Raw genomic sequence first — 26,536 nt, 5'->3', positions numbered from 1 at the left:
TTTGACAATATTCTCCATCAAACCAAAATATCTGATCAGGAAGTCACTGGAGAGTTTCAAACACGGATTGCTCAGTCTCTTTTATGTAGATTGGAAAAAGAATAACCATCAGTCAACAAGCTCCCATCCATGGGAAATCAAATACCCCATTACTGCATCTTCTCCAAATGTTTCAGTACTTCCAGCATCCACGAAGATCAGCAGTCAATTGGTTATGCTACAGTTGTCTCTTGGCTATATTGTTCACCATGACTACATTGGTATACAAGATGAAGCTCTCAAACATGCCACTCTAACTACAAAATAAATTTCAATTGTTGGCATTGTCTGAAAGAGGAAAGAAACACTATACAGGAAATTTAAAACAGAGATAACATAACCAAAATACAGATTGAGACTTAGAGCCCAGACAGCCAATCGTCCCACCTACCTTCAAGTGTTTTGAGATATTAATTGGGAAAAGCGAGTGCTACCCTGATTCTCACCTTTGATATGTGACTTCACAGAGTTTAATTGCACAACAATTAATTCCTTCCCCTTGTATGCAAAAGCCTCACTTTTTAAAAACTGGTTGACACAACCATTTTTTTTTTACCTGAGAAAGGACATACTGGCGCTGGAGGGTGTGCAAAGGAGATTCATTAGGTTAATCCCAGATCTGACGGGGTTGGATTACGAGGAGAGGCTGCGTAGACTGGGACTGCACTCGTGGAATTTAGAAGAATGTGGGGGGTTCTTATAGAAACACATAAAATTATGAAGTGAATAGATAGGATAGATGCGGACAGGTTGTTGCACTGGCGGGTGACAGCAGAACTAGGGGGCATAGCCTCAAAATAAGGGGAAGTAGATTTAGAACTGAGTTTAGGAGCAACTTCTTCACCCAAAGGGTTGTGAATGTATGGAATTCCTTGCCCAGTTAAGCAGTTGAGGCTCCTTCATTAAATGTTTCAAGGTAAAGATAGATAGTTTTTTGAAGAATAAAGGGTTGTGGTGGTTCGGGCGGGAAAGTGGAGCTGAGTCCACAAAAGATCAGCCATGATCTCATTGAATGGCAGAGCAGACTCGAGGGGCCAGATTGTCTACTCCTGCTCCTAGTTCTTATGATCTTATGTTGTGTTCTTTGGCTGCATAAGTTGTGGTTACCAAAACAGGTTTAAAATCACGCAGAAGACTGTTAGGAAGCGCAGTCAAGTGAGATTTTTAATTTAATAAAAAGGTAAAACAAAGTGAAATTTAAACTTTAAACTAGAACATCAATTCCACAAAAGTCACTCTTCATAACCAGCTTGTGCCAGTTCATTGGGAAACCATAAACAATGTTGCACCCTTTCAGAGATGCTGTTTCCTATACATTCAGCCTATTCCATCCTTGCACTTCATACAATCCCTACAGTTCAGAAGGAGGCCAATTAGGCCATTGAGTCTGCACCGACTCTCTGAAAGAACACTCTCTACCGAGGCCCACATCCCCGCCCTATCCCCGTAACCCCACCTAACCTTTGGACACTAACAGACAATTTAGCATGGCCAATCCCCCTAAACTGCACATCTTTGGACTGTGGGAGGAAACCCATACAGACATGGGGAGAACATCACCCGAGGCCGGAATTGAACCCGGGTCCCTGGCGCTTTGAGGCAGCTGTGCTACAAACCATTGTGCCACTCTTCCTCCCCCTCTAAAATTCCAGTGCAGTATTCTTCTCTATTCCAACCCATTTTAATCTGGTACTCCTCCATTACCCTCCATCCATGTCAGTTGGTTTTCTCTCTCTCCACTGCTTCCTCTCTCCACACCTCCCCCATCGTGCCACTATTTCAAGTTAGCATTTCTTTCTATCCATCCCTATTTCCCCTTCCATTTCCCCAACATCAATAACCATTTAATTCCTTCCTTATCCTCCATGCTGAATCTTCTGAATTTCGTTGATGAATTTACTTCATTTCCCTATTCTTTCCTTTGAATCCATCCCTTTCCCCTCCAATTTACCCCTTTCTTCTCCCCTTTACTATCACAGATTTTACCCGTTCCCAGCCATCCATTGCTTCTTTCCTTTTCCTCCCCTTTCACTCTCCTTCTCTCTCACTCTCTGGTCAAGGTGGGCTGAACTCACTGCTGCTGAGGACAGAGGCTGACCTGGTTGGACTCAACACAGGTCCTCCATGTTGCCTCTAGCTTACAAGAGTTGTAAGTCCTGTTTCTGCAGCTGTTCCTGCAAATGCACGGTTGTTTTTCATCAGGCACTGCACTGAAGCCAGAGCTTGTTCCTATCCCTTGTTAGCTGCAATGCACAGGGCACATTTAAGAAGAGGCGAGAGTGCCACTTCCAGTCATGCTTCAGTTGGTAGCACACTTACCTCTCAGCCAGAAGGAGTTCACATTCTAATCAAGAGATTTTAAATGGACTTGGGGGGGGGGGGGGGGGGGGGGGGTCCATGTGCATAGATTCTTAAAATTTAACGAACAGGTATAGAAAATCATCAAAAGACTCATGGAATACTGGCCTCAGATCTGAAGAACTAGAATACAATGGGGTAATGCTTCAGTAATATAAAGCTCTCATTCAACGTTACCAAGAATACCACTGGGCATCACACCTTAGGAAGGATATACTAGCCTCGGAGGGACCGTAGCAAAGATTTATCCGAATGATACCTGGACTCCAACGGTTAAATTATAAGAAGAAATTATAAAAACATTTTGTAAGCCACACTGTCCATGAAACAGGAACTTTTGCCACATGATATTATCCTGGACTGAAGATAGGTTGGCTGGCAGAAAGCAGAGAGTATGCATAAATGGATCTTTGATCATATGGGGAGAGAAGGTGGCCAGGGTTAGAAAGGTGCTGCTACAGAGGGGAAGGCAGGCAGGGGGTTTGGGTCTTCAGAACCTGATGTACTATTCCTGGGCGGCGAACGTGGAGAAGGTGCGAAGCTGGGTCAGAGGGGTTGACTCCCAATGGGTCAGAATGGTGGAGAATTATGTCGAGGGTCGGGAGTGAAGGCGTTAGCAACAGCGCCGCTCCCAATGATCCCGGGGAAATACTCAAGGAGTCCGGTAATAATAGCTTCACTGAGAATTTGGAGGCAGTTTCGGCAACACTTCGGGTTGGGGGCAGGGTCAAAGGAAATGCAGATTCAGGGGAACCACAGATTTGAGCCAGGGAAGTGGGACAAAAATTTTCGGAAATGGGAGGAGAAGGGGATTAAGACACTAAAAGATTTTCTTCTTGGGGGTTGGTTTGCAGGATTGAAGGAGCTGGGAGCGAAGTATGGGCTGGAGCAAGGGGAAATGTTTAGCTACATGCAGGTTTGAGATTTTCCCAGGAAGGAGATAGAGCTTCCCGGTGGAGCCAGGAAGAACGACAAGGAGACTGGAAAAGAGGGTTGTGTTGGCGGTTTACGGGGCTATTTTGGAAGAGGAGAAGGCACCACTGGAAGGGATGAAAGCAAAGTGGGATGAAAAGTTGGAAGGGGGTATGGAGGAGGGGTTCTGGTGTGAGGTGCTCTGGAGAGTGAACGCCTCCACCTCATGTGCGAGGTTGGGGCTCATACAGCTGAAGGTGGCATATAGAGCGCACCTCACGAGGGCGAGGATGAGCTGGCTCTTTGAGTGGGTAGAAGATGTGTGTGAATGTTGCCGGGGGGGTCCTTCAAATCACATTCATATGTTTTAGCCCTGGAAGGAGATTTTTAGGGTATTTTCTGGATGACTGGAAGGAAATATTTTGGATAATTTCTAAAGTGGTGCACGTGAAACTGCACCCGGGCCCTCGGGAGGCCATATTCAGGGTGTCGGACCAGCCGGGTTTAGAGGCAGATGTTGTAGCATTTGCCTCGTTGATCGCCCAAAGGCGAATCCTGTTGGGACGGAGAGCAACCGCGCGACCCTGCGCCCTGGAGTGGCAGGGGGACCTGTGGGAATTCTTGACTCATGAGAAGGTTAAGTTTGAACTGAGGGGAAGGATGGAGGGGTTCTACAATTCATGGGCCTTATTCATTTTGCACTTGCAAGAATTGTATAACATCGAACATTAGTTGGGGGGGGCGGCGGAGGGGGACTATAAAGTGTTAATGGTGACTATGGGTGATTCCTGATGCCTTTTTGTTGTTTGTTTTGTTTACACATGGGCAGTTGTTTGGGGGTTGGTGGGAGGATGGGATTGTTGTTGATATGGGGGTTGACATTATATTCGTTCCTGCTTATTGTTTATTGTTGGTGGGTTTCAAATTTGGGAGAAAATTTGAAAAGGAGGAGAATAAAAATATATATTTTTTTAAAATGGGTCTTCGGCAGGATGTGAAGAGTGGAGTCCACAGGAGTCTGTGCTGGGACCTCAACTTTTCACAATTCACATCTATCATTTAGATGAGGGGAGCAAAGACATTGTAGGTACATATAATATAATAATCTTTATTGTCATAAGTCGGCTTACATTAACACTACAATGAAGATACTGTGAAAAGCCCCTAGTTGCCACATTCCGGTGCCTGTTTGGGTACACGGAGGGAGAATTCAGAATGGCCAATTCACCTAACAGCACTTCTTTCAGGATTTGCGGGAGGAAACCAGAGGAAACTCAAGCAGACAAAGGGAGAATGTGCAGATTCCACGCAGACAGTGACCCAAGCCGGGAATCGAACATGGGGCCCTGGAGCTGTGAGGCAACAGTGATACTCACTGTGCTACCATGCTACTCCATTAGCAGACGATACAAGGATAGGTAGGGAATTATGCTGTTAAGATGACATAGAGTTTGCAAATGGTTATAGATGAATGGGCAAAAATCTGGCAAATGGAGTAAAATGTGAAAGTGGAAAGTAATTCACTTTGGCAGGACGAATAAAAAAGGCAGAGACGGAGACCGACTGCAGAATGCTAAAGTGCAGAGGGATCTAGGTGTTCTTGTGCATGAGTCAAAAAATGTTAGTATGGAGGTGCAGCATGTAATCAAGAAGGCTAATGGAATGTTCTCCTTTATTACAAGAGGAAACAGACATAAAAATAAGTATGCTATGCTTCAATTACACCGAGCATTGGTGAGACCACATCCCAAATACTGTGCGTGGTTTTGGTCTCCTTATTTAGGGAATGTAAACACATCGAAGACGGTTCGCAGGAGATTTACTAGATTGATGAATGGAGTGAACGGGTTGTCCTACGAGAAAAGATTGGACAGACTGGGCTTGTTTCCATTAAAATTTAGAAGAATGAGGAGTGACTTGATTGAAGTATTTAAGACCCTCAACGTTATTGACAAGGTGGATGTTCAGAGAATGTTTCCTTTTGTGGGTGAGTCAAGAACAAGGGGGCACTGTTTTAAAATTAGGGGTCACCCTTTGAGGACAGAGATGAGGAGAATTGTTTTTCTCCGAGGATTGTCAGACTATGAAACTCTTGCCTCAAAAGGTGTTGGAAACGGGGTCACTGAATATTCTTTGAAAAAAATATTTTATTAAGGTATTTGAAAGTTTTAAAATAATAACAATAACAATGACATAAACGTGGTATAATAACCATTTCCACCCCCATCCCAATATTCACACACCCCAACCATAAAACAACAACCCCCCCCCCCCCCCCCCCACCACCCCCCTGGAATCTGCATCTGCTGACATTTTTATTTTCCCCGAGAAAGTTCACGAATGGCTGCCACCTCCAGGTGAACCCAACTATTGACCCTTTATTTTCTTGAAGCTGAGAAACCCAGCCATGTCACTAACCTAGGTCTCCACACTCGGGGGCTTTGAGTCCCTCCACATTAATAAGATCGTCTCCAGGCCCCCCCCCCCCCCCCCCCAAAGCTTCCCCCCATTCAGCCCCTTCCAGTTCCTAGAGGCTCTAAAGGCCATTGCCAATGGCTCTATGGCCAGAGCAAACAGTAACGGGGAGAGGGGGAACCCTTGCCTCATCCCTCGGTGTAGTTCAAATTACCCCAACCTCAGCCAGTTCGTACGCACACTCACTACTGGTGCCTGATAGAGTAACCTCACCCAGTCAATAAAGCCCTCACCAAATCCAAACCTTCCCAGCGCCTCCCACAGGTAATTCCACTCCGCCCGATCCAAAGCTTTCTCCGCATCCATCGCTACCTGTTCTATCTTCTCTGTACCACCACCTCCACCTCCTATCCTTCTGAGGACATCATAACAACATTTAAAAGCACTCGAACATTGGCCTTGAGTTGCCAGCCCTTTACAAAACCCGTCTGGTCTTCCCCTATCACCCCCAAAACACAGTCCTCTGTCCTTGTGGCCAGTATCTTAGCCAGTTGTTTGGCATCCACAGTCAGTAGAGAAATTGGCCTGGCTGACCCGCATTGCTCCGGATCCTTCTTCCGTTCCACGATCAATGATCCAGCAAAGGGCAGCAGAGCGGTGCCGCTGATTGGCTGTTGCGGGGAAAATGTGCATCAGTGTATTGCGGTCACTGTATCCAGAAGGTGTACCTGAGCAAGACACCCCCCGTGTTCAAGTGAAGGCAAGCATCCAACAGAGGACAGCAGAGGGTAGCCACTGATTGGCTGTTGCAGGAAAATTTGCATCAGTGCATAGCAGTCTCTGTATCCAGAAGGTGGTTTGTGGAGGAGCTGTTGTCAAGTGACAGTTAAACCCCAAACACTTCTTCAGTGTTTCCCTCCCTACCTCCATCTTTAACCAAAAAAAACAATAACTGTGAGGATCCCAGCCGAGTAAAGATCAAGAGGGAGACTCGAGGGCAGGTAGAAATAGAAAGAAGTTGAACCGTGACGTCACAGTCAGCAGGTAAGTGATTGGCTGGTGACTGGTATGTAGTTTTACTTTTCTGAGGTGTGTTGACAAGTTAGGGTTTTACTATTTCAATTTTCTTTTAATCATGTGATTGGTAACAATTTTTTTTTCCTTTCTCATTTATCTATTATTTGATATTATAGTTGGACTAAGTTAAGGTTAGGATTAAAATTGGCAGAGAACTCAGACCCGTGTTATGCTCCTCTTGCTCAATGTGGGAGCTCAGGGACATGGCTGATGTCACTGGCTCCTTCACGTGCAGGATGTGTCTCCAGCTACAGCTCTTGTTAGACCGCATGACGGCTCTGGAGCTGCGGATAGACTCACTTTGGAGCATCCGCGATGCTGAGGAGGTCATGGATAGCACGTTTAGCGAATTGGTCACACCACAGATTAGGATTGCTGAGGGAGAAAGGGATTGGGTGACCAAAAGGCAAAGAAAAATCAGGAAGGCAGTGCAGGTGTCCCCTGCGGTCATCTCCCTCCAAAACAGGTATACCATTTTGGATATTGTTGGGTGAGGTGGCTCACCAGGGGAAGGCAGCAGTAGCCAGGTTCATGGCACCGTGGCTGGCTCTGCTGTATAGAAGGGCAGGAAAAATAGTGGAAGGGCTATAGTCATCGTGGATTCAATTGTAAAGGGAGCAGATAGGCGGTTCTTTGGTCGAAAACAAGACTCTCGAATGGTATGTTGCCTCCCAGGTGCCCCAGGGATGTCTCAGATCGGCTGCAGAACATTCTGAAGGGGGAGAGTGAACAGCCAGTTGTCGTAGTGCATATAGGCACCAATGATATAGGTAAAAAATGGGATGAGGTCCTACAAGCAGAATTTAGGGAGTTAGGAGCCAAGTTAAAAAGTCGGACCTCAGAAGTAGTAATCTCAGGTTTGCTACCAGTGCCACGTGGTAGTCAAATGAAAGAACAGGCAGGATGAATGCGTGGCTTGAGAGATGGTGCAGGAGGGAGGGGTTCAGATGTTTGGGACATTGGGACCGGTTCTGGGGGAGGTGGGACTACTACAAATTGGACGGTCTACACCTGGGCCGGACTGGAACCAATGTCCTTGGGGGTGCTTTTGCTAACGCTGTTGGGGAGGGTTTAAATTAATGTGGCAGGGGGGTGGGAACCAAATGAGGTTAGTGGACAGTAAGGAGGTAGTAACTAAAGCCTGTAAGGTACTAGATCATGAAGTCAGCGTGACTAAGGGGAAGAGTAGGCAGGGAGCAGATGATGAACGCAAAGGGACTGGTGGTCTGAGGTGCATTTGTTCAAATACAAGAAGTGTTGTAGGTAAGGCAGATGAACTTAGGGCTTAGATTAGTACCTGGGAGTATGATGTTATTGCTATTACTGAGACTTGGTTGAGGGAAGGGCATGATTGGCAACTAAATATCCCAGGATATCGATGCTTCAGGCGGGATAGAAAGGGAGGTAAAAGGGGTGGAGGAGTTGCCTTGCTGGTCAGAGAGGATATCACGGCTGTGCTGAAGGAGGGCACTATGGAGGACTCGAGCAGTGAGGCGATATGGGCAGAGCTCAGAAATAGGAAGGGTGTGGTAACAATGTTAGGGCTGTACTGCAGACCTCCCAACAGCGAGCGTGAGATAGAGGTACAAATATGTAAACAGATTATGGAAAGATGTAGGAGCAACAGGGTGGTGGTGATAGAAGATTTTGATTTTTCCAACATTGACTGGGATACACTTAGTGTCAGAGGTCTAGATGGAGCAAAATTTGTAAGGAGCATCCAGGAGGGTTTCTGGAGCAGTGTGTAAATAGTCCAACTTGGGAAGGGGCCATACTGGAGCTGGCGTTGGGAATGAGCCCAGCCAGGTGGTTTAGTTTCAGTCGGGGATTACTTTGGGAATAGTGATCACAATTCCCTAAGTTTTAGAATACTCAAAGTTTGCAGATGATACCAAGTTGGGTGGGAGGGTGAACTTTGATGAGGATGCAGTGATCCTACAGGACAATCTGGACAGGTTGGGCGAGTGGGCAAATCAATGGCAGATGCAGTATAATTTGGATAAATATGAGGTTATTCACTTTGGAAGTAAAAACAGGAAGGCAGATTACTACCTGAATATCATAGAATTTACACTGCAGAAGGAGGCTATTCGGCCCATTGAGTCTGCACCATCTCCTGGAAAGAGCACCCTACCCAAGGTCGACATCTCCACCCTATCCCCATAACCCAGTAACCCCAACCAACACTAAGGGCAATTTTGGACACTAAGGGCAATTTATCATGGCCAATCCACCTAACCTGCACATCTTTGGACTGTGGGAGGAAACCGGAGCATCCGGAGGAAACCTACGCACACATGAGGAGGATGTGCAGACTCCGCACAGACAGCGACCCAAGCCGGAATCGAACCTGGGACCTTGGGGCTGTAAAGCAATTGTGCTATTCACTATGCTACCGTGCTGCCCCACGGTTGTAAATTGGGAGAGGGGAGTGTGCAGCAGGACCTGGGTGTCCCTGTGCACATTCGCTGAAGGTAAGCATGCATGTGCAGCAGGCGGTAAAGAAGGCTAATGGTATGTTGGTCTTCATTGCTAGAGGTTTTGAGTATAGAAGCAGGGATGCGTTGTTGCAATTATACAGGGCCTTGGTGAGACCACACCTGGAGTATTGTTTGCAGTTTTGGTCTCCTTTTCTGAGGAAGCATGTTCTTGCTCTCGAGGAGAGATTGCTCTCCCCATCTCCACCCCCCCACCTGAGGCTGGCCACCCGGGTGTCCCCTCCACACAGCAACCCCAGTGCCCCCGGGCTCTTTGTCTGTGAGCAAAGATGGCGATGGGAGAGAGGCCCTGGGAGAGAGGGCGAGTGAGAGAGAGAAAGAGAGAGAGAGGCCCTGGGAGAGAGGGTGATAAAGAGAGACCTGAGGAGAGAGGGGGAGAGAGAGGGAGACATGGATAAAGACGAGAGTAGTCCTATAGGAAGAGTGCTAAATTGGGGGAAGGCCAACGATACCAAAATTTGGCAGGAGCTGGGGAATGTGGTTTGGGAGCAGCTATTTGAAGATAAATCCACATTTGATATGTGGGAGGATTTTAAAGAGAGGGTGATTAGAGTGCAGGACAGACATGTCCCTGTGAAAATGAGGGATAGAAATGGCAAGATGAGGGAACCAAGGATGACAGGTGAAATTGTGAGACTAGCTAAGAGGAAAAAGGAAGCATACATAAGGTCTAGGCGACTGAAGACAGACGAAGCTTTGGAAGAATATCGGGAATGTACGACCAATCTGAAACGAGGAATCAAGAGAGCTAAAAGGGGTCATGAAATATCTTTAGCAAACAGGATTAAGGAAAATCCCAAAGCCGTTATTCATATATAAGGAGCAAGAGGGTAACTAGAGAAAGGGTTGGCTCACTCAAGGACAAAGGAGGAAAGTTATGCGTGGAGTCAGAGAAAATGGGTGAGATTCTTAATGAGTATTTTGCATCGGTATTCACCGACATGACGGATGTTGAGGTTAGATTACTCTAGGTCAAGTCGGCATAAGGAGGGAGGATGTGTTGGGTATTCTAAAAGGCATTAAGGTGGATAAGTCCCCAGGTCCAGATGGGATCTATCCCAGGTTTCTGAGGGAAGTGAGAGAGGAAATAGCTGGGGCCTTAACAGATATCTTTGCAGTATCCTTGAACACAGGTGAGGTACAGGAGGACTGGAGAATTGTTAATGTTGCCCCCTTGTTTAAGAAGGGTAGCAGGGATAATTCAGATAATTATAGACCGGTGAGCTTGACATCAGTGGTAGGGAAGCTGCTGGAGAAGATACTGAGGGATGGGATCTATTCCCATTTGGAAGAAAATGGGCTTATCAGTGATAGGCAACATGGTTTTGTGCAGGGAAGGTAGTCTTACCAACTTGATAGAATTCTTTGAGTAAGTGACAAAGTTGATTGATGAGGGAAGGGCTGTAGATGTCATATACATGGACTTCAGTAAGGCATTTGATAAGGTTCCCCATGGTAGGCTGATGGAGAAAGTGAAGTCTCATGGGGTCCAGGGTGTATTAGCTAGATGGATAAAGAACTGGCTGGGCAACAGGAGACAGAGAGTAGTAGTGGAAGGGAGTTTCTCAAAATGGAGAACTGTGACCAGTGGTGTTCCACAGGGATCCGTGCTCGGACCACTGTTGTTTGTGATATACAAGTAGATTAGGATTATTTTCATTAGAAAGACGGAGATTGAGGGGGGGCCTCATTGAGGTCTACAAAATCATGAGAGGTATAGACAGGGTGGATAGCAAGAAGCTTTTTCCCCAGAGTGGGGGACTCAATTACTAGTGGTCACGAGTTTAAGGTGAGAGGGGAAAAGTTTAAGGGAGATATGCGTGGAAAGGTCTTTACGCAGAGGGTGGTGGATGCCTGAGAACGCATTGCCGGCGGAGGTGGTAGAGGTGGGCACGATAGCGTCATTTAAGATGTATCTAGACATATACATGAATGGGCAGGGAGCAGAGGGATATAGATCCTTAGAAAATAGGCGACAGTTTTAGATAGAGGATCTGGATCGGCGTAGGCTTGGAGAGCCGAAGGGCCTGTTTCTGTGCTGTAATTTTTCTTTGTTCTTTGAGGCCTGCGACATTGTTGGGGGAAGGACTCCCTTCTCTCTTGCTTCATTAAATGTCCTCAGCAGCAGTGGGCTCAATATCTCCGAAAACTTCTGAAAGAATTCCACCGTATAGCCATCAGGCCCCGAGGCCTTGCCCGACTGCATGTCCTCCAGCCCCTCGATTATTTCCACAGGGGGCTCCCAGCCCTTCCACCAGATCCCCATCTCCCCTCGGAAACCCCAACTGATCCAAAAACTGCCTCATCCCCTCCACCCAGCCGGGGGTTCCGACTCATATAATTTACTATAAAAGTCCTAAAACACCGTATTTCCCCCCACAGGGTCCAGGACAGTATTCCTATCTCTACTCCTTACTTTCCCTATCTCCCTGGCCGACTCCCTTTTCCTGAGCTGGTGCGCTAACATTCTGCTTGCCTTTTCCCCGTACTCATAAATCGCCCCCTTGCCTTCCTCAACTGTTCCACCGCTTTCCCTGTAGTCAACAGTCTGTCTCCTCATTGTTCTCTTCCCTCTTCCCCCCACTTGGACAAACATATTAAAAGCATCACATTCCCCAGTAAACAAACATCAGAAAAAACAGTGAAGAAACAGCCACTTTTGAAAAACAAACACCCAAAAACAGAACCAGCCCCACCTCTAACCAGCTCCCTGCAAGACAAAGTTACCTTTAGCCATCAAAACAGCCCCTTATTACACATAACACTACTTACACTTATACATCCCAGCACAACAAATCACCACCACAGTACTCTCCAAGGCTTCAGTGTCTTTTAGTTCACCTCCATTCTTTTTCCTTCAATAAAGGTCCATACTTCATTCGGTGTTTCAAAGTAGAAGTCCCGTTCCTCATTTGTGACCCACAGACGGGCTGGGTACAATATCCCGAAACTTCACCCCCTTCTTAAAGAGGGCTGTTTTTGCCCGATTAAACCCAGCTCGCCTCTTGGCCAAATCCGCGCTCAGGTCCTGATAAATGCGCAGCTCACAATTCTCCCACTTGCTGCTCCGTTCCTTCTTGGCCCACCGCAGAACGTGTTCCTTGTCCAGGAATCGGTGAAAGCGTACCACCATCGTCCTCGTGGCTCGTCCGCTCGGGGCTTCTTCGCGAGGGCTCTGTGCGCTCTATCCAGTACCAGGGGCTGAGGGAATGCCTCAGCCCCCATCAACTTCTTCAACTTGTCCGTCACATAAGCCCTCGCATCCGATCCCTCACTGCCTTCAGAGAGGCCGACAATTCTAAGATTCTGCCTCCTGGACCTGTTCTCGAGGTCCTCCAGGTTCTCCTGCATTCATTCTGGAGGTCGTTCAGCATCTCCACCTTGGTCTCGGTCTCCAGCACGGTTATCTATTCCTCGTGCTCGGACACCATTTTCTCCACCTCCTGGATCGCTCTTCCGTGGGTCTCTTGATTCTGCACAACTTGATCAATCGAAGCCTTAATCGGGTCCAGATCAATTGAAGCCTTAAATCGGGTCCAGCGTGTCCTTCTTCAGCTTGGCGAAGAAATCTTCGAAAAACTTCACCAGCTGCTCCGTCGACTACTGTGACGTCTCCCCACAGCCCTTGCTCTCCGCCATGCTTTCCCGCGATACCAGCTCTTCTCACGTCTTCCTTACAGGATTTCGTCTTCTCACATGGCCACTTCTTGTCCAATTCGCCATACACCGGAGGGGGATTTCTCCTCACTGTCTCACTCTTCACTGATTTATCCCATAAAATCCAGAAAAAAAACAGGGGAAATAGGTCCAAAAGTCCGTCACAGGCGGGAGCTATCAAATGTGCGACCTACTCCTCCATGGCATCCACCGGACGTGTCCACTGAATATTTTTAAGACAGTGGTAGATAGATTCTTTTGAGCTCAGGAATCAAAGGTTATCTTTGGTTGATGGGGAATGTGGAACTCAACACAAACAGATCAGACATGAGATTATTGAATGGTGGAGCAGGCTCGAGTGGCCAAATGGCCTACTTCTGCTCCTATTTTGTATGTTCACATGATGAAAGGGCCCAAACCTGAAACGTCAACTCCTTTAACTCTTCACATATGCTGTCTGACCTGCTGAGTATTTCCTGCATTTTCTGTTTTCATTGCACAAAATAGGGGTTGCATTAACTAGAATTTAGATGTTCTAAATATGATAAAAGTTTGATTGTTACAAGTGATAGAGTGGACAGTGAGAAACTACGGGTGTGATTTTCCGGCCTTTCCCACCAACAGGATCTTCCGGTCCCGCTGAAGTCACCCTCCACCGCGGGTTCCCTAGTTGTGGGATGGGCAAGCCAGGACTTTGCCAGGACCAGCTGCTCCGGCCAGCAGCCAATGGAGAGCCCCCTCCACCACAGCAAAACCCGCTGCAAGGAGGGGGCTGGAAATTTCCAGCCTATTTCTACTTCTTGAGAAACAGCAGCACTGTGGCAGAGTGGTCAGCACTATTTCCTACAGGGACCCAGGGTTAATTCCAGCCTTGGGTAGGCGGACTGTGTGGAGTTTCCACTTTATCCCAGTGTCTGCATGGGTTTTCTCCGGGTGCTCCGGTTTCCTCCCAGTCCAAAAGGTGTGCAGATTAGCTGGATTTCCCATGATGAAATTGCCCTGCAGTGTCCATGGATATAGAGGTTAGATGGGGTTACGGTGTTAAGGAATAGGGAGTGGGGAAGGGTGTTCTTTCAGAGGCACGATGGCCCAAATGGCCTCCTTCAGCACTGTAGGGTTTCTGTGCTCTAAAGTAAGAAGTCTTACAACACCAGGTTAAAGTCCAACAGGTTTGTTTCAAACACTAGCTTTCGGAGCACTGCTCCTTCCTCAGGTGAATGAAGAGGTATGTTCCAGAAACATATTAGATACAAATTCAAAGATGCCAGACAATGCTCAGAATGCAAGCATTTGCAGGTAATTCAGTCTTTACAGATCCAGAGATAAGGGTAACCCCAGGTTAAAGAGGTGTGAATTATCTCAAGCCAGGACAGTTGGTAGGATTTCGCAAGCCCAGGCCTCACGGTGGGGGGTGAATGTAATGCAACATGAATCCAAGGTCCCAGTTGAGGCCGTACTCATGTGTGCGGAACTCGGCTATAAGTTTCTGCTCGGCGATTCTGCGTTGTCGCACGTCCTGAAGGCCGCCTTGGAGAACGCTTACCCGGAGATCAGAGGCTGAATGCCCTTGACTGCTGAAGTGTTCCCCGACTGGAAGGGAACATTCCTGCCTGGTGATTGTCGCGCGATGTCCGTTCATTCATTGTCGCGGCGTCTGCATGGTCTCGCCAATATACCACACTTCGGGACATCCGTTCCTGCAGCTATAAGTTTCTGCTCGGCAATTCTGCATTGTCGCGCATAGCCAAGTTCCGCACACATGATCACGCTTGGTAAGAAAGGTTTGGTGACAAACTAAGGTTGTGAAAGGTGCTATATAAATGCACTTTTTCTAATGTGACTGGGCTGGTTTAGCACACTGGGCTAAATAGCTGGCTTTTAAAGCAGACCAAGGCAGGCCAGCAGCACGGTTCAATACCCGTACCAGCCTCCCGAACAGGCGCCGGAATGTGGTGACTAGGGGCTTTTCACAATAACTTCATTTGACGTCTACTTGTGACAATAAGCAATTTTCATTTCATTCAAAAGTAGGACCAAACTTTTATCAAATTTAGAACATCTAAATTCCTGTTAATGACTGAACAAGGAGAAAAACGTCTTGCGATTCTTCAGTCACTGGGAGGTAGACAAGCCAGACAGAAACAGCAAGAATTTCACAACTAACTTCACTTGGAATGCAGATAATGGCCTGGAATATTTTTAGAAGCACAGCTGCACTGCAGGTGTCCCAGTTTCATTTGTTACTGAAATGTTCCGTTCAACCTTGAATTTGGCCAGAAGTTTTATTTCATGCACAGCCTGGCTTAAAAATAGCTACTAATCTAAGGACATATACTTTGCGGCCTTCCTGACCATTATATTTATTCAAAATGTGCAGCATAACTTACATTGAGCACAAAATGTTAGAAGTAAACTTTACTTTGATATGTTATATTCTTACACATCAAGAAAATACTTTGAGATAAAATATTTTGTAACATTACTAACTAATTATTCAGATTACTGAATTTTAAGCAGTGCCAGGGATTTGCATAGAATTTTCTTTTGCCCTACTTAAAGGTAAAATTGGAATCAAAATAGCATTGCCAAATTTGGCTAGAGGCAGTATGACATGATGTACTGACCATGTAACGCGTGATCTAGTGACGTCCGCAAATGTGACAGTAATTATCTTGTATAGGTTGGATCTCCAGTAGTTGAGTAATTTTGCTTTTGGCATGTCACCAACAGCTGTTGTTGTTTCACAAGGTGTTTGACAAAGTACCACATATTACAAAAACTGAAGCCCATGGGATAAAGGGGCAGTGGCAGCATGGAATAAATGTTGGGTAAGTAAGCACTCACCGTCCAGGATTCCATTTGCTTTATTTAGCTGTCCAGTCACTTCAGAGGTTTGTGCACACGTACTCCAATGTCTTTTTCGTCTTACCTCCCTCTTCAAATTATACCATTTTGTTTATTCGATTAGAAATACTGGGCTCGTTTCCACTAGGCAGGAAGGTGGCAGAGTGGTTAGCACTGTTGCTTCACAGTGTCAGGGATCTGGGTTCAACTCCAACATTGGGTGACTGTGTGGAGTTTGTACTTTCTCCCCATGTCTCCATGGGTTTCTTCCCACAGTACAAAAATGTGTAGGTTAGGTGGATTGGCCATGATAAATTGCCACTTAAGTGTCCAAGGATGTGCAGGTTAGGTGGGGTTATAGGTTTGGGCGGGGGCGTGGGTCTACGCAGGATGCTCTTTCAGAGAGAGGATCGTGCAGACCTGATGGGCCGAATGGCCTCCTTCTGCACTGTAGGGATTCAATGGATCCTATGGATCCTCTGGATGGAGTTTAGAAGAGTGACAGGTGACTTGATCGAAGTATCCTAGATCCTGAATGTCTTTGGACATTGAAAGCATGTTCCTTCTTGTGGGTGAGTCCAGAACTAGGGAGCACTGTTTCAGTATTAGGAGACCTCCTTGTAGAACAGAGATGAGGAAATGTTTTTTCTCAAAGAGGGTTGTCTGTCTTTGGAACTCTCTGCATCAGAAGGCGGGGGTGGCTGAGTCACTGAATATTTTTAAGGCGGAGGCTGACAAAGAGTCTATGGACTTGAAACATGAATTCTGTTTCTTTCCTGAGAGGTGCTGGCAGGCCTGCTGAGTTTTTCCAGTGCCCTCTGTTCTTGTTTCAGATTCCAGCATCGGCAGTATTTTGCATATTATTGTATAGATTCTCATTGGGCAAGGGAATCAAAGGTTATCGGGAGTAGAGGGGGAATGTGGAACTCAACACAAACAGATCAGCCATGATCTTATTGAGTGGTGCAGCAGGAACCAAATGGCCTACTCCTCCTTCTACTTCTTATGTCTCACCACCAAGGAGACGAGATGGCAGATGAAGTTCAATGCAGGAACCTGTGAGCTGTTGCTAGGAAGAATAAGGAGTGGCAATGAGGGTGCAGGAAGGGAGGGTCCTGGGGATCCTTGATTACAACTTTTAGAGGGGAAACCAAAATATGGGAGGGAAGAGGTGAGACTCTGCTGGGCTAAGACGATGAAGCCAAAGTTGGAGTCTTTCTTCTTATAAATTGTTACCAATGGTAATGCCCAGCTCTAGGGAAAGCGTTACTGTGCTAGGGCAGTGGTTAACAAAATATTGGGTCCGAAGCAATTTAAGTTAATTAAGAATAATGTATACTACTTATAATTTGAACAGTTCAGTCAATAATTACCTGTGAAGCTGTAAATATTCCCTGGGTCTGTTCAATAGATGTAGGAAATGGTCAACAATCTTGTTTTTGCCCACACCCTGCATAAATGGTAAAAAATGACAAAATGATAATTCAGAGAACCACAGTCAATACCTGACTTATTACTTGGTATAGAGTTGAAGTAAGATTCATCTTGAACAGACAGCGGAGATACAGTAGGGGAAGCAGCAACACACAATTAGAAAATATAAACATTTGGATGGTGCAGCTCGGTTTTGAGGTCCTCCCCTTTGATCACATAGGTTTGTAAATCAAAAACATCATGGGCATCTATGGGCATGTGCAGAGCAGAAACAAGGAGCTTCACCAGACGGCAGGGACAGGCAGAGAGGTGAAATCATGTTCATAGAAACATGGAAAATAGGAGCAAGTGGAGGCCATTCGGCCCTTCGAGTCTGTTCCACCATTCATTATGATCATGGTTGATCATTCAACTCAATAGCCTGTTCCTGCCTTCCCTCCCCATATGCTATATCTAACTGCTTCCTGAAAACAATGTTTTGACCTCAAGTATTTCCTGTGGCAACGAATTCCACAGGCCAACCACTCTCTGGGGGTGAAGATATTTTTTCCTTATCTCTGTCTTAAATGGTCTACCCTGTATCCTCAGACTGTGACCCCCCCTCCCCCCCACCATCAGGAACATCCTTCCGGCATCTACCGTGTCTACTCCTGTTAGAATTTTATAGGTTTCTGTGAGATCCCCCTCATTCTTCTGAACTCCAACGAATACAATCCGAACCAATTCAATCTCTCTGCATACGTCAATATTGCCATCCCAGGAATCAGTCTTGCTGCTACGCTCCCTCTATAGCAAGAACATCCTTCCTCAGATAAGAACAAAACTGCACATATTACAAGTGTGACCTCACCAAGGCCTTGTATAATTGCAGCAAGGTATCGCTGCTCCTGTACTCCAATCCTCCTGCAATGAAGGCCAGCATACCATATGTCTTCTTTAGTACCTGCTCTACCTTCAGTGACTAGTGTACGAGGATATCCAGGTATCGTTGCACATTCCCCTCTCCTAATTTATTTTTTAAAACATTTTTATTCAAAGCATTTTCAAATTATTTACAAAACACAAGTGACCATCATCCACAAACCATAATAATAATACAAAACCCCTCCATGGGCGACACGGTAGCACAGTAGTTAGCACTATTGCTTCACATTGCCAGGGACCTGGGTTCGATTCCCGGCTTGGGTCATTGTCTGTGCGGAGTCTGTACGTTCTCCCCGTGTCTGCATGAGTTTCCTCCGTGTGCTCCAGTTTCCTCCCAAAAGATGTGCTTGTTAGATGAATTGAACATTCTGCATTCTCCCTCCATGTAATCGAACAGGCGCTGGAATGTGGCGACTAGGGGCTTTTCACAGTAACTTTATTGCAGTGTTAATGTAAGCCGACTTGTGACATTAATAAAGGTTTATGTCCCAACCCAATCTTCCTGCCCCATTTCCCAATTATAATAATACAAAGAACCCCAAAATATCACACAACACTGTAAAACACCCCAATCCCCAGCCCCCCCCCCCCCCCCCCCCTCCCCACCACCTGCTGATGTGTACCACTCCTTAAAGAAGGCCAGGAACAACCTCCACCTCGAGAATAACTCTTCTTCTGACCCCATAATAGCAAAACTCATCTTTTCCAGATGTAGGAATTTCGCTCAGTCACTCACTCAACCCGCCGCCTTGGGCAGCTCCGAATCCAGCCAGGGGACTATCAGGGTAACAAAGGCCAAAACGTCATCCTCTCTCCCAAACTGCACTCCCGGATTCTCCAACAACCCAAAGATCGCCACCCATGTGCTCAGAGCTACCTTCACCCCCAGAATTTCCAACATAGTCCCCATAAAGTTCTCCAAGAACTCCTCCAATTTCGGCATACCCATGGGTATGATTCGTTGGCACCCTTGAGCACTGCCCGCACCCCTGGAAAAAAATGACTCATCCGCGACACTGTCATGTGTGCTCTATGCACCACTTTAAACTGAATGAGGCTCAGTCTCACACGAGGTCGAATTTACCCTTCACAGGGCCTCACTCCATAGCTCCGCCTCAAATACCCACCCTCCCCAGCTCCTCCGCCCATATCTGCTTTATATACTCCACCGAGGATCTCTCAGTTTCCATCAATTCTCCGTATATGTCCGAGATCCTATGCTCCCCATCTCATCCTCAGAAATGGCTGATGAACTAAATTTGTACTTTGCTTCTGTCTTCACAAAGGAAGACATGAATAATGTACCGGGAGTTCTGAGTAACACAAGTTTTAGTGAGGAGCTGAAGGCGATTACTATTGGTAGAGAAATAGGTTTAGGTAAATAATTGGGATTGAATGGGATTGTATAAACCTCTAGGACCTGACAATCTTCATCCCAGAGTATTTAAGGAAGTGGCCCTAGAATAGTAGATCCATCGATGGTCAATTTCCAAAACTCTTTGGACTCTGGAATGGTTCCTGCAGATTGGAGGGTAGCTAATATAAACCCACTATTCAAAAAGAGAGGCAGAGAGATGTAACAGCGAGCCTAAAAGCATTAGTGGGGAAGTTGATGGAGTCCATTATCAAGGATTTCATAGCACAGCATTTGGAAAGTACTGGTATAATTAGACAAAGTCAGCATGGATTTACAAAAGGAAATTGGGCGTAACAAATCTAGTATTCTTTGAAGATGTAACTAGTAGAGTTGACCAGGGAGAACCGGTGGATATGGTTTATTTAGACTTTCAGAAGGTCTTCAACAAGGTCTCACATAGCAGATTACTCTGCATGGGTTTGCGGGTGGTGTCTTGAGATGGATAGAAAGCTGGTTAGCAGACAGGAAGCAAAAAGTTGGAATAAATGGGTCTTTTTCCGATGGGCAGGCAATGAGTCGTGGGGTACCGCAAGGGTCTGTGCTAGGACCACAGCTGTTCATGTATATATATTAATGATTTGGATAAGGGAACTTAATGTATTATCTCCAAATTTGCAGATGATACAAAATTGGGTGGGAGGGTGAGCTGTGAGGATGATGCAGAGACACTTCAGCGGGATTTGGGCAGACCGTGTGAGTGGGCATATGCATGGCAGATGCCGTATAATGTGGATAAATATGAGGTTTTCCACTTTAGTGGGAAACTAGGAAGGCAGATTATCTGAATGGGTGTAAATTGAGAGTGGTGGATACTCAGTGAGGCCTTGGTGTCCTCCTGCATCAGTCCCTGAAAGTAAGTGCGCAGGTACAGCAGGCAGTAAAGAAGGCAAATGGTATGATGCCCTTCATAGCGAGAGGATTTGAGTATAGGAATAGAGATGTTTTAGTGCAATTGTATAGGGAATTGGTGAGGTCACACCTGGAGTATTGTTGCAGTTTTGATGTTCTTGTTATAGAGGGAGTGCAGCGAAGGTTTACCAGGCTGATTCCTGGGCTGGAGGCACTGTCATATGAGGAGAGATCAAATCGGTTACGATTATATTAACTGGAGCTTCGAAGAGTGAGTGGAAATTTCATAGAAATTTACAAAATTCTAACAGGATTAGACAGCGTAGATTCAGAAAGAATGTCCTCGATGATGGGGGAGTCCAGAACTAGGGGTTCATAGTTTGAGGATATGGGGTAAATCTTTTAGGACTGAGGTGAAGAGAAATTTGTGGTGAGTATGCGGAATTATAACATAGAGCATAACAGCGCAGTATGGGCCCTTCAGCCCTCGATGTTGCGCCGACCTGTGAAACCATCTGAAGCCGATCTGACCTACACTACTCCATTTTCATCCATATGTCTATCCAGTGACCATGGTAGCACGGTAGCATTGTGGATAGCACAATCGCTTCACAGCTCCAGGGCCCCAGGTTCGATTCCCGGCTTGGGTCACTGCCTGTGCGGAGTCTGCACATCCTCCCAGTGTGTGCATGGGTTTCCTCCGGGTGCTCCGGTTTCCTCCCACAGTCACAAAGATGTGCAGGTTAGGTGGATTGGCCATGATAAATTGCCCTTAGTGTCCAAAATTGCCCTTCGTGTTGGGTGGGGTTACTGGGTTATGGGGATAGGGTGGTGGTGTTGACCTTGGGTAGGGTGCTCTTTCCCAGAGCCGGTGCAGACTCGATGGGCCGAATGGCCTCCTTCTGCACTGTAAATTCTATGAAATGCCCTTAATTCACGACCACAAAAAGTAGTTGAGGCCAAAACGTTGTGCAATTTCAGGAAGGAGTTAGATACAGCATCAGGAGCTTAAAGGAATCATGGGATATGTGGGGGAAGGTGGGATCAAGGTATTGAACTTGATGATCTGCCATAATCATAATGAATAGCGGGGCAGGCTCGAAGGGCCGAATGGCCTCCTCCTGCTTCTATTTTCTATATATGTTTCTGTGCATGTTGCCTGTTCCAATTTATTTTTGTAAGCAGGGCTGAAGACTTAGTTTCAAACATGTAACAACAAGAAGCTCAGTGCGATGAACAAAGAACCTTTAGATGGGAAAATCAAACTAAAACAATGGCAAAGGTCCTCAGGTCTGTAAGTAGGAAACCACTTCCAACACTGCCCCTCCATAATATGTTCTCTACAAGGATTCAACTACTTCCAATCAGAGAGGCTGATGTCCAAATACATAATACGCTTATATAATGTACGACTTCAAGCACTGAAGATGCAGCAGGCTGCCTTTTCAGTAAGATGAGACAGTTCCTCGGGATGGAGGAGTGCCTTCTCTCCCACTTTTTAAACATTAAAAAGGCCCTCAGCAGCCAGGCCATCATTCGGAGGGAAGTCCCTACACCATGTAGCATATGGCTGAAGCTGAATCAATGGAGGTTGGGTGGGCCTCTAAGACACCTGGAGTGTTGGCCATCTGGTTTGCCACCTGGAAGTGGCCTCCAGGCAGCTGGGCTAGTCCCTGGGAGGGCCAGGACAACAGGTGTTAATAAGGATTCTGCACTGCACGCCAAGCCGTTGCGGATGGGTAGCCCTGGTGCATACACCCTCCTCCAGAAAAACTGCTCAGAGGCAGGATAGAGCAGGCAAATTAACATGCCAGCCAGTGGTGTGAATTTGAAAAATGAAATGAAAATCGCTTCTTGTCACAAGGAGGCTTCAAATGAAGTTACTGTGAAAAGCCCCTAGTCACCACATTCCGGCGCCTGTTCAGGGAGGCTGGTACGGGAATTGAACCGTGCTCCTGGCATGCCTTGGTCTGCTTTCAAAGCCAGCGATTTAGCCCTGTGCTAAACCAGCCCCAGGAATTTACAGACCTACTCACCTCTGCTCACCCATTAAAGTCTCAAGATTAATTCTTAGCTCTTTTAATCATCTTAATCATCTTACCCTCAATTAGATCACTCCATATTCTGCTATACTGGAGCAATACAAGCCTAGTCTATTCAACTCATTCTCATAATTCTACCCCTGTAGTCTCCAATATTATTCAAATAAATTTGCCCTGCACTCCCTCCTAAAAGCAAATATATCCATGCTTCTTAGGCAGTTCCTCTAAGTTGAGGATGACTTGTTTTCACATTAAAAACAAGTTCTTGGGTGACTGAGGAGTCCAATGGATGACCTCCAATTTCTAACTCAGGTGGTTGAATCCCGGGTTGCCACGAGCTCCTTTTGCTGTCAATATTTGGCCTTCAGGTTACTCTCAGGTGTTAAGATTCAAGGTGTTGAGCTCCTTCCCGGATGCTTTTCCTCCACTTCGGATAGTCTTGGGCCAGGAATTCCCAGGTTTTGTTGGGGATGGTGCATCTTTTCGAGAAAGCTTTGAGGGCATCCCTGAAGCATTTCCTCTACCCTCCTCGGGCCCGTTTGCCATGTTAAAACTCTGAGTAGAGCGCTTGTTTGATGAGCTCGTGTCAGGCATGTGGACGATGTGGCCCCCCCAGTGGAGCTGATCGAGTGTGGTCAATGCTTTAATGCTGTGCGATGTCAGTCTGAGCGAGAACACTGACATTGATATGCCTATCCTATTTGCAGGATCTTGTGGAAGCAGCACTGGTGACACCAGAGGTTTTGAGGTGCATGCTATATATAGCCCACATGGCTGAGCCATTTAGGAGGAGGAGTATCACTGCTGCTGTGAAGGCCACGAGCTTGACGAGTCTGAGGTCCTGGCTTTTGAACACTCTCTCCCTCAGATCGAAAGCTGTGTTGATACACTGAAAGTGGTGTTCAACTTCATTTCCAGCCTCCCCTTGTTGACAGTAAGTTCCCACGGTATGGAAAGTGGTCCATGTTGTCCAAGGCATCGTCATGGATTTGATAACTAGGGGTCAGTGCTGTGTGGTGGGGGCTTTTGTCTTACAGATGTTTAGTGTAAGGTACATGCTCTCACATGGCTGGATGAAGGTGTTAACAATGGCTTGGAGCTCAGCCTCCGAGTGTGCGCAGATGTCATCGTCTGCATACTGCAGTTCAATGACAGCGGATGGGACAACCTCGGATCTAGCCTGCAGGCGGTGGAGGTTGAACAGATTCCCATTTGTTTTGTCATTTAGCTCCACTCCAACAGGGACCTTACTGAAGGCGAGATTGAGCATTACAGCAAGGACGATTACACTCGATCATTCGATTTCCAACACATTTCCAATGTTACCTATGAACCCCGTCCCTCCCCGCCTTGAAGAAAATTGGGGAAACTCGTCCAGCAGAAGAAAGGCTGCCTCAAGTCCCACCTCAGAGATTTACCAGCCAGAGGCCAGACGTTCCCAGTACCAGTGTCATCGGAGCAGTGGCCACTCCCAGTGCTGCACTCGAGGCTTTCAGTACTGGATTGGATTTTGGTAGATCTCACCAGTGTCCGACTGGCAGGCCTTAGTGTGTAACACCAAATTTTGATGGTGCTCCCTCAATTCCAAAATCCAGATAATTTGCCAAAAGCAAATCAAAGTGGTTCAAACACCAACCGTGCAGAATGTCACTTGGCACACCTTTTCCATAGAATCTCTACATTGCAGAAGGAGGGCATTTGGCCCATCGAGTCTGTACTGGCCCTCCGAAAGAGCAACCTACCTTGGCCTACCTTGGGCAGCACGGTAGCATGGTGGTTAGCATAAATGCTTCACAGCTCCAGGGTCCCAGGTTCGATTCCCGGCTGGGTCACTGTCTGTGTGGAGTCTGCACGTCCTCCCCGTGTGTGCGTTGGTTTCCTCCGGGTGCTCCGGTTTCCTCCCACAGTCCAAAGATGTGCGGGTTAGGTGGATTGGTCATGCTAAATTGCCCGTAGCGTCCTAAAAAGTAAGGTTGGGGGGGGAGGGGGGGGGGTGTTGTTGGGTTATGGGTATAGGGTGGATACGTGGGTTTGAGTAGGGTGATCATTGCTCGGCACAACATCGATGGCCGAAGGGCCTGTTCTGTGCTGTACTGTTCTATTCCCCCATCCTATCCTCGTAACCGCACCTAACCTGTATATCTTTCGACACTAAGGGGCAATTTTTAGCGTGTCTGTCTTTGGACTTTGGGTGGAAACTGGTGCACCCGGAGGAAACCGACGCAGACACTGGGAGAACGTGCAAATTCCACACAGACAGCCAAGACCAGAATCTAACACGTCCCTGGCGCTGTGAGGCAGCAGTGCTAACCACTATGCCACTTTGCAATGAAACAAAATCTCTTTTATCCCTAAAATTGTACTTCGGTCCTTCATTCAACTCTTTAAATTAAGAGAAACGAGGCCACAAAGATGGATGTACATTTTCTCTTAAAATATCGAGTCACTCGCCTCTGCAACTCCTGGTAGCAAAGCATTCCATTCTTCTATGTAAAGAAAATTCTCCTAACTTTCTTGTTCAGGCTTTATACTGGGTGGTTCCTCACCACTAACCCTCTAACCAGGGGAAATTAACTTTCCCTATTCACTCCATCAAGTTTCTTCATACATTAAATCCTCTTGGCCTTCACTGTTCCAATGGAAACAGTCCCAGGTTTCATCTCAGAAGTATAGCTTCCACCCCTGACATCATCCTAGAAAATCAATGTTGTACGCTTTCTGTCACTTTAATTGCCTCTCTGTATTGAGGACTCTAAAGCCCTAACTGTAGCCTTAAATATTGATAACCTGATTAACATAAGTGTCCGAGATCCAATATTATGCACTTATGGGGCAGGCAAATAAGCTTGGAAACTCCTGGCTAAAAGGACGCAAGCACCAATTAACTTCCCTCAACTAGTCTTTGGCTCTAATCCAAAGCCATTGATGACTGAAGAAAAACTGCTTTCTTTGTACATCCCGAATTCTGAAGTTCAAAATAAAACAAGATTGTCCCTGTCACTTTGAACTGTAGAATAAAAAAAGCATTGAAGAGGCTGTGCTATAATGATGGTTTTCACTCACGTATACCTTCACAGGATTATTTCACTAGAAAGAATTCTTTATGCTACTACTGACCTATTTGCAAATTTAACCACTAATCTCACAGGCACACATTTCATTACCAATATCAATTTGTGTTATTCTGATTTAAATGAGCTGAACATGCAAATTAACCTTAATTGCTGACGCTGTTTCCAAGAAAATATTCTTTTGAATTAAACATTTACAATTGGAGAAATAGGTGTTTTCATTTGATTACTGCAGCTAACCTTCACGTCTTTTGTGAAATATCAGTTTAAGTTAATTGCAAGCTACAAATAGCTTGCATTGAAACTCACTGGTGTGCAAATATATGCAAAGTTATAGAAAAATAGCTTGATAATGAAGTAGAAAATAGCTTTGGAGAAATTCTCCTGTAGCACGGCCAGATCTACAACTTATAACGATTTTTTAAATCACCATTAAAAATGAATGGATGTTCTCAAGCACACAATGCTTTGATCTTTAATGCTTAGTGCAGCACTAATCCGGAAAGAGCAAAGCCAGTGAGCTTCTTTTTGCTAATTACACCAATGACCCAACCAAAAGCGAAATAGCAAAGCCATTTCCGAACAGGTTCATCTATGGCTATCACTTTAGTGGAACGGAAGGGGCACTCAGAGTAGCGGGAACTAATGTTAAGGAAGACTTGCATTCACCAAGCAGTTTTTTAAAAACACTTTATTAAGGCATTTGTAATTTTTTAACAAAAATATCGAATGAAAAAATAACACAGTAAATAACACCCACCGAGCACATTTCACAACCTCAGGAAGACAATGTTGCTTTACAGCCAAGTAGATACTTTTGACATGTAGCCATGTTAGCATGTGGGAAAGAAAGGCTTGAAAAGTCACAGCTTTTTGCATTGAATCAGAGAAGGTTAAGGGAGAATCACAGTGAGGTTTGTCATAATATACATCTATGTATATAATGGAGTGCAGACAGGCAGTGATTGACACACAGGATGACCAGTAAGCACACAGAAA

The 26,536-nt window shown here is 46.1% G+C and overlaps 1 protein-coding gene across 1 annotated transcript in view; it reads right to left on the bottom strand.

Moving 5' to 3' along the window:
- vwa8 (von Willebrand factor A domain containing 8) overlaps nucleotides 1–26,536 on the bottom strand; it is a 489,820-nt gene that overhangs the window by 226,963 nt on the left and 236,321 nt on the right. The window contains exon 21 of the mRNA XM_038802772.1: nucleotides 17,174–17,250. Coding sequence (XP_038658700.1) covers nucleotides 17,174–17,250 — 77 coding nt within the window. The remainder of the gene's footprint in view (nucleotides 1–17,173; nucleotides 17,251–26,536) is intronic.

The sequence above is a fragment of the Scyliorhinus canicula genome, chromosome 7 (assembly GCF_902713615.1).
Source record: "Scyliorhinus canicula chromosome 7, sScyCan1.1, whole genome shotgun sequence".
In the NCBI taxonomy this organism is placed as follows: domain Eukaryota; kingdom Metazoa; phylum Chordata; class Chondrichthyes; order Carcharhiniformes; family Scyliorhinidae; genus Scyliorhinus; species Scyliorhinus canicula.
Note: the sequence above shows the minus strand (reverse complement) of the source record. Positions and strands in the feature narration are given on the sequence as shown.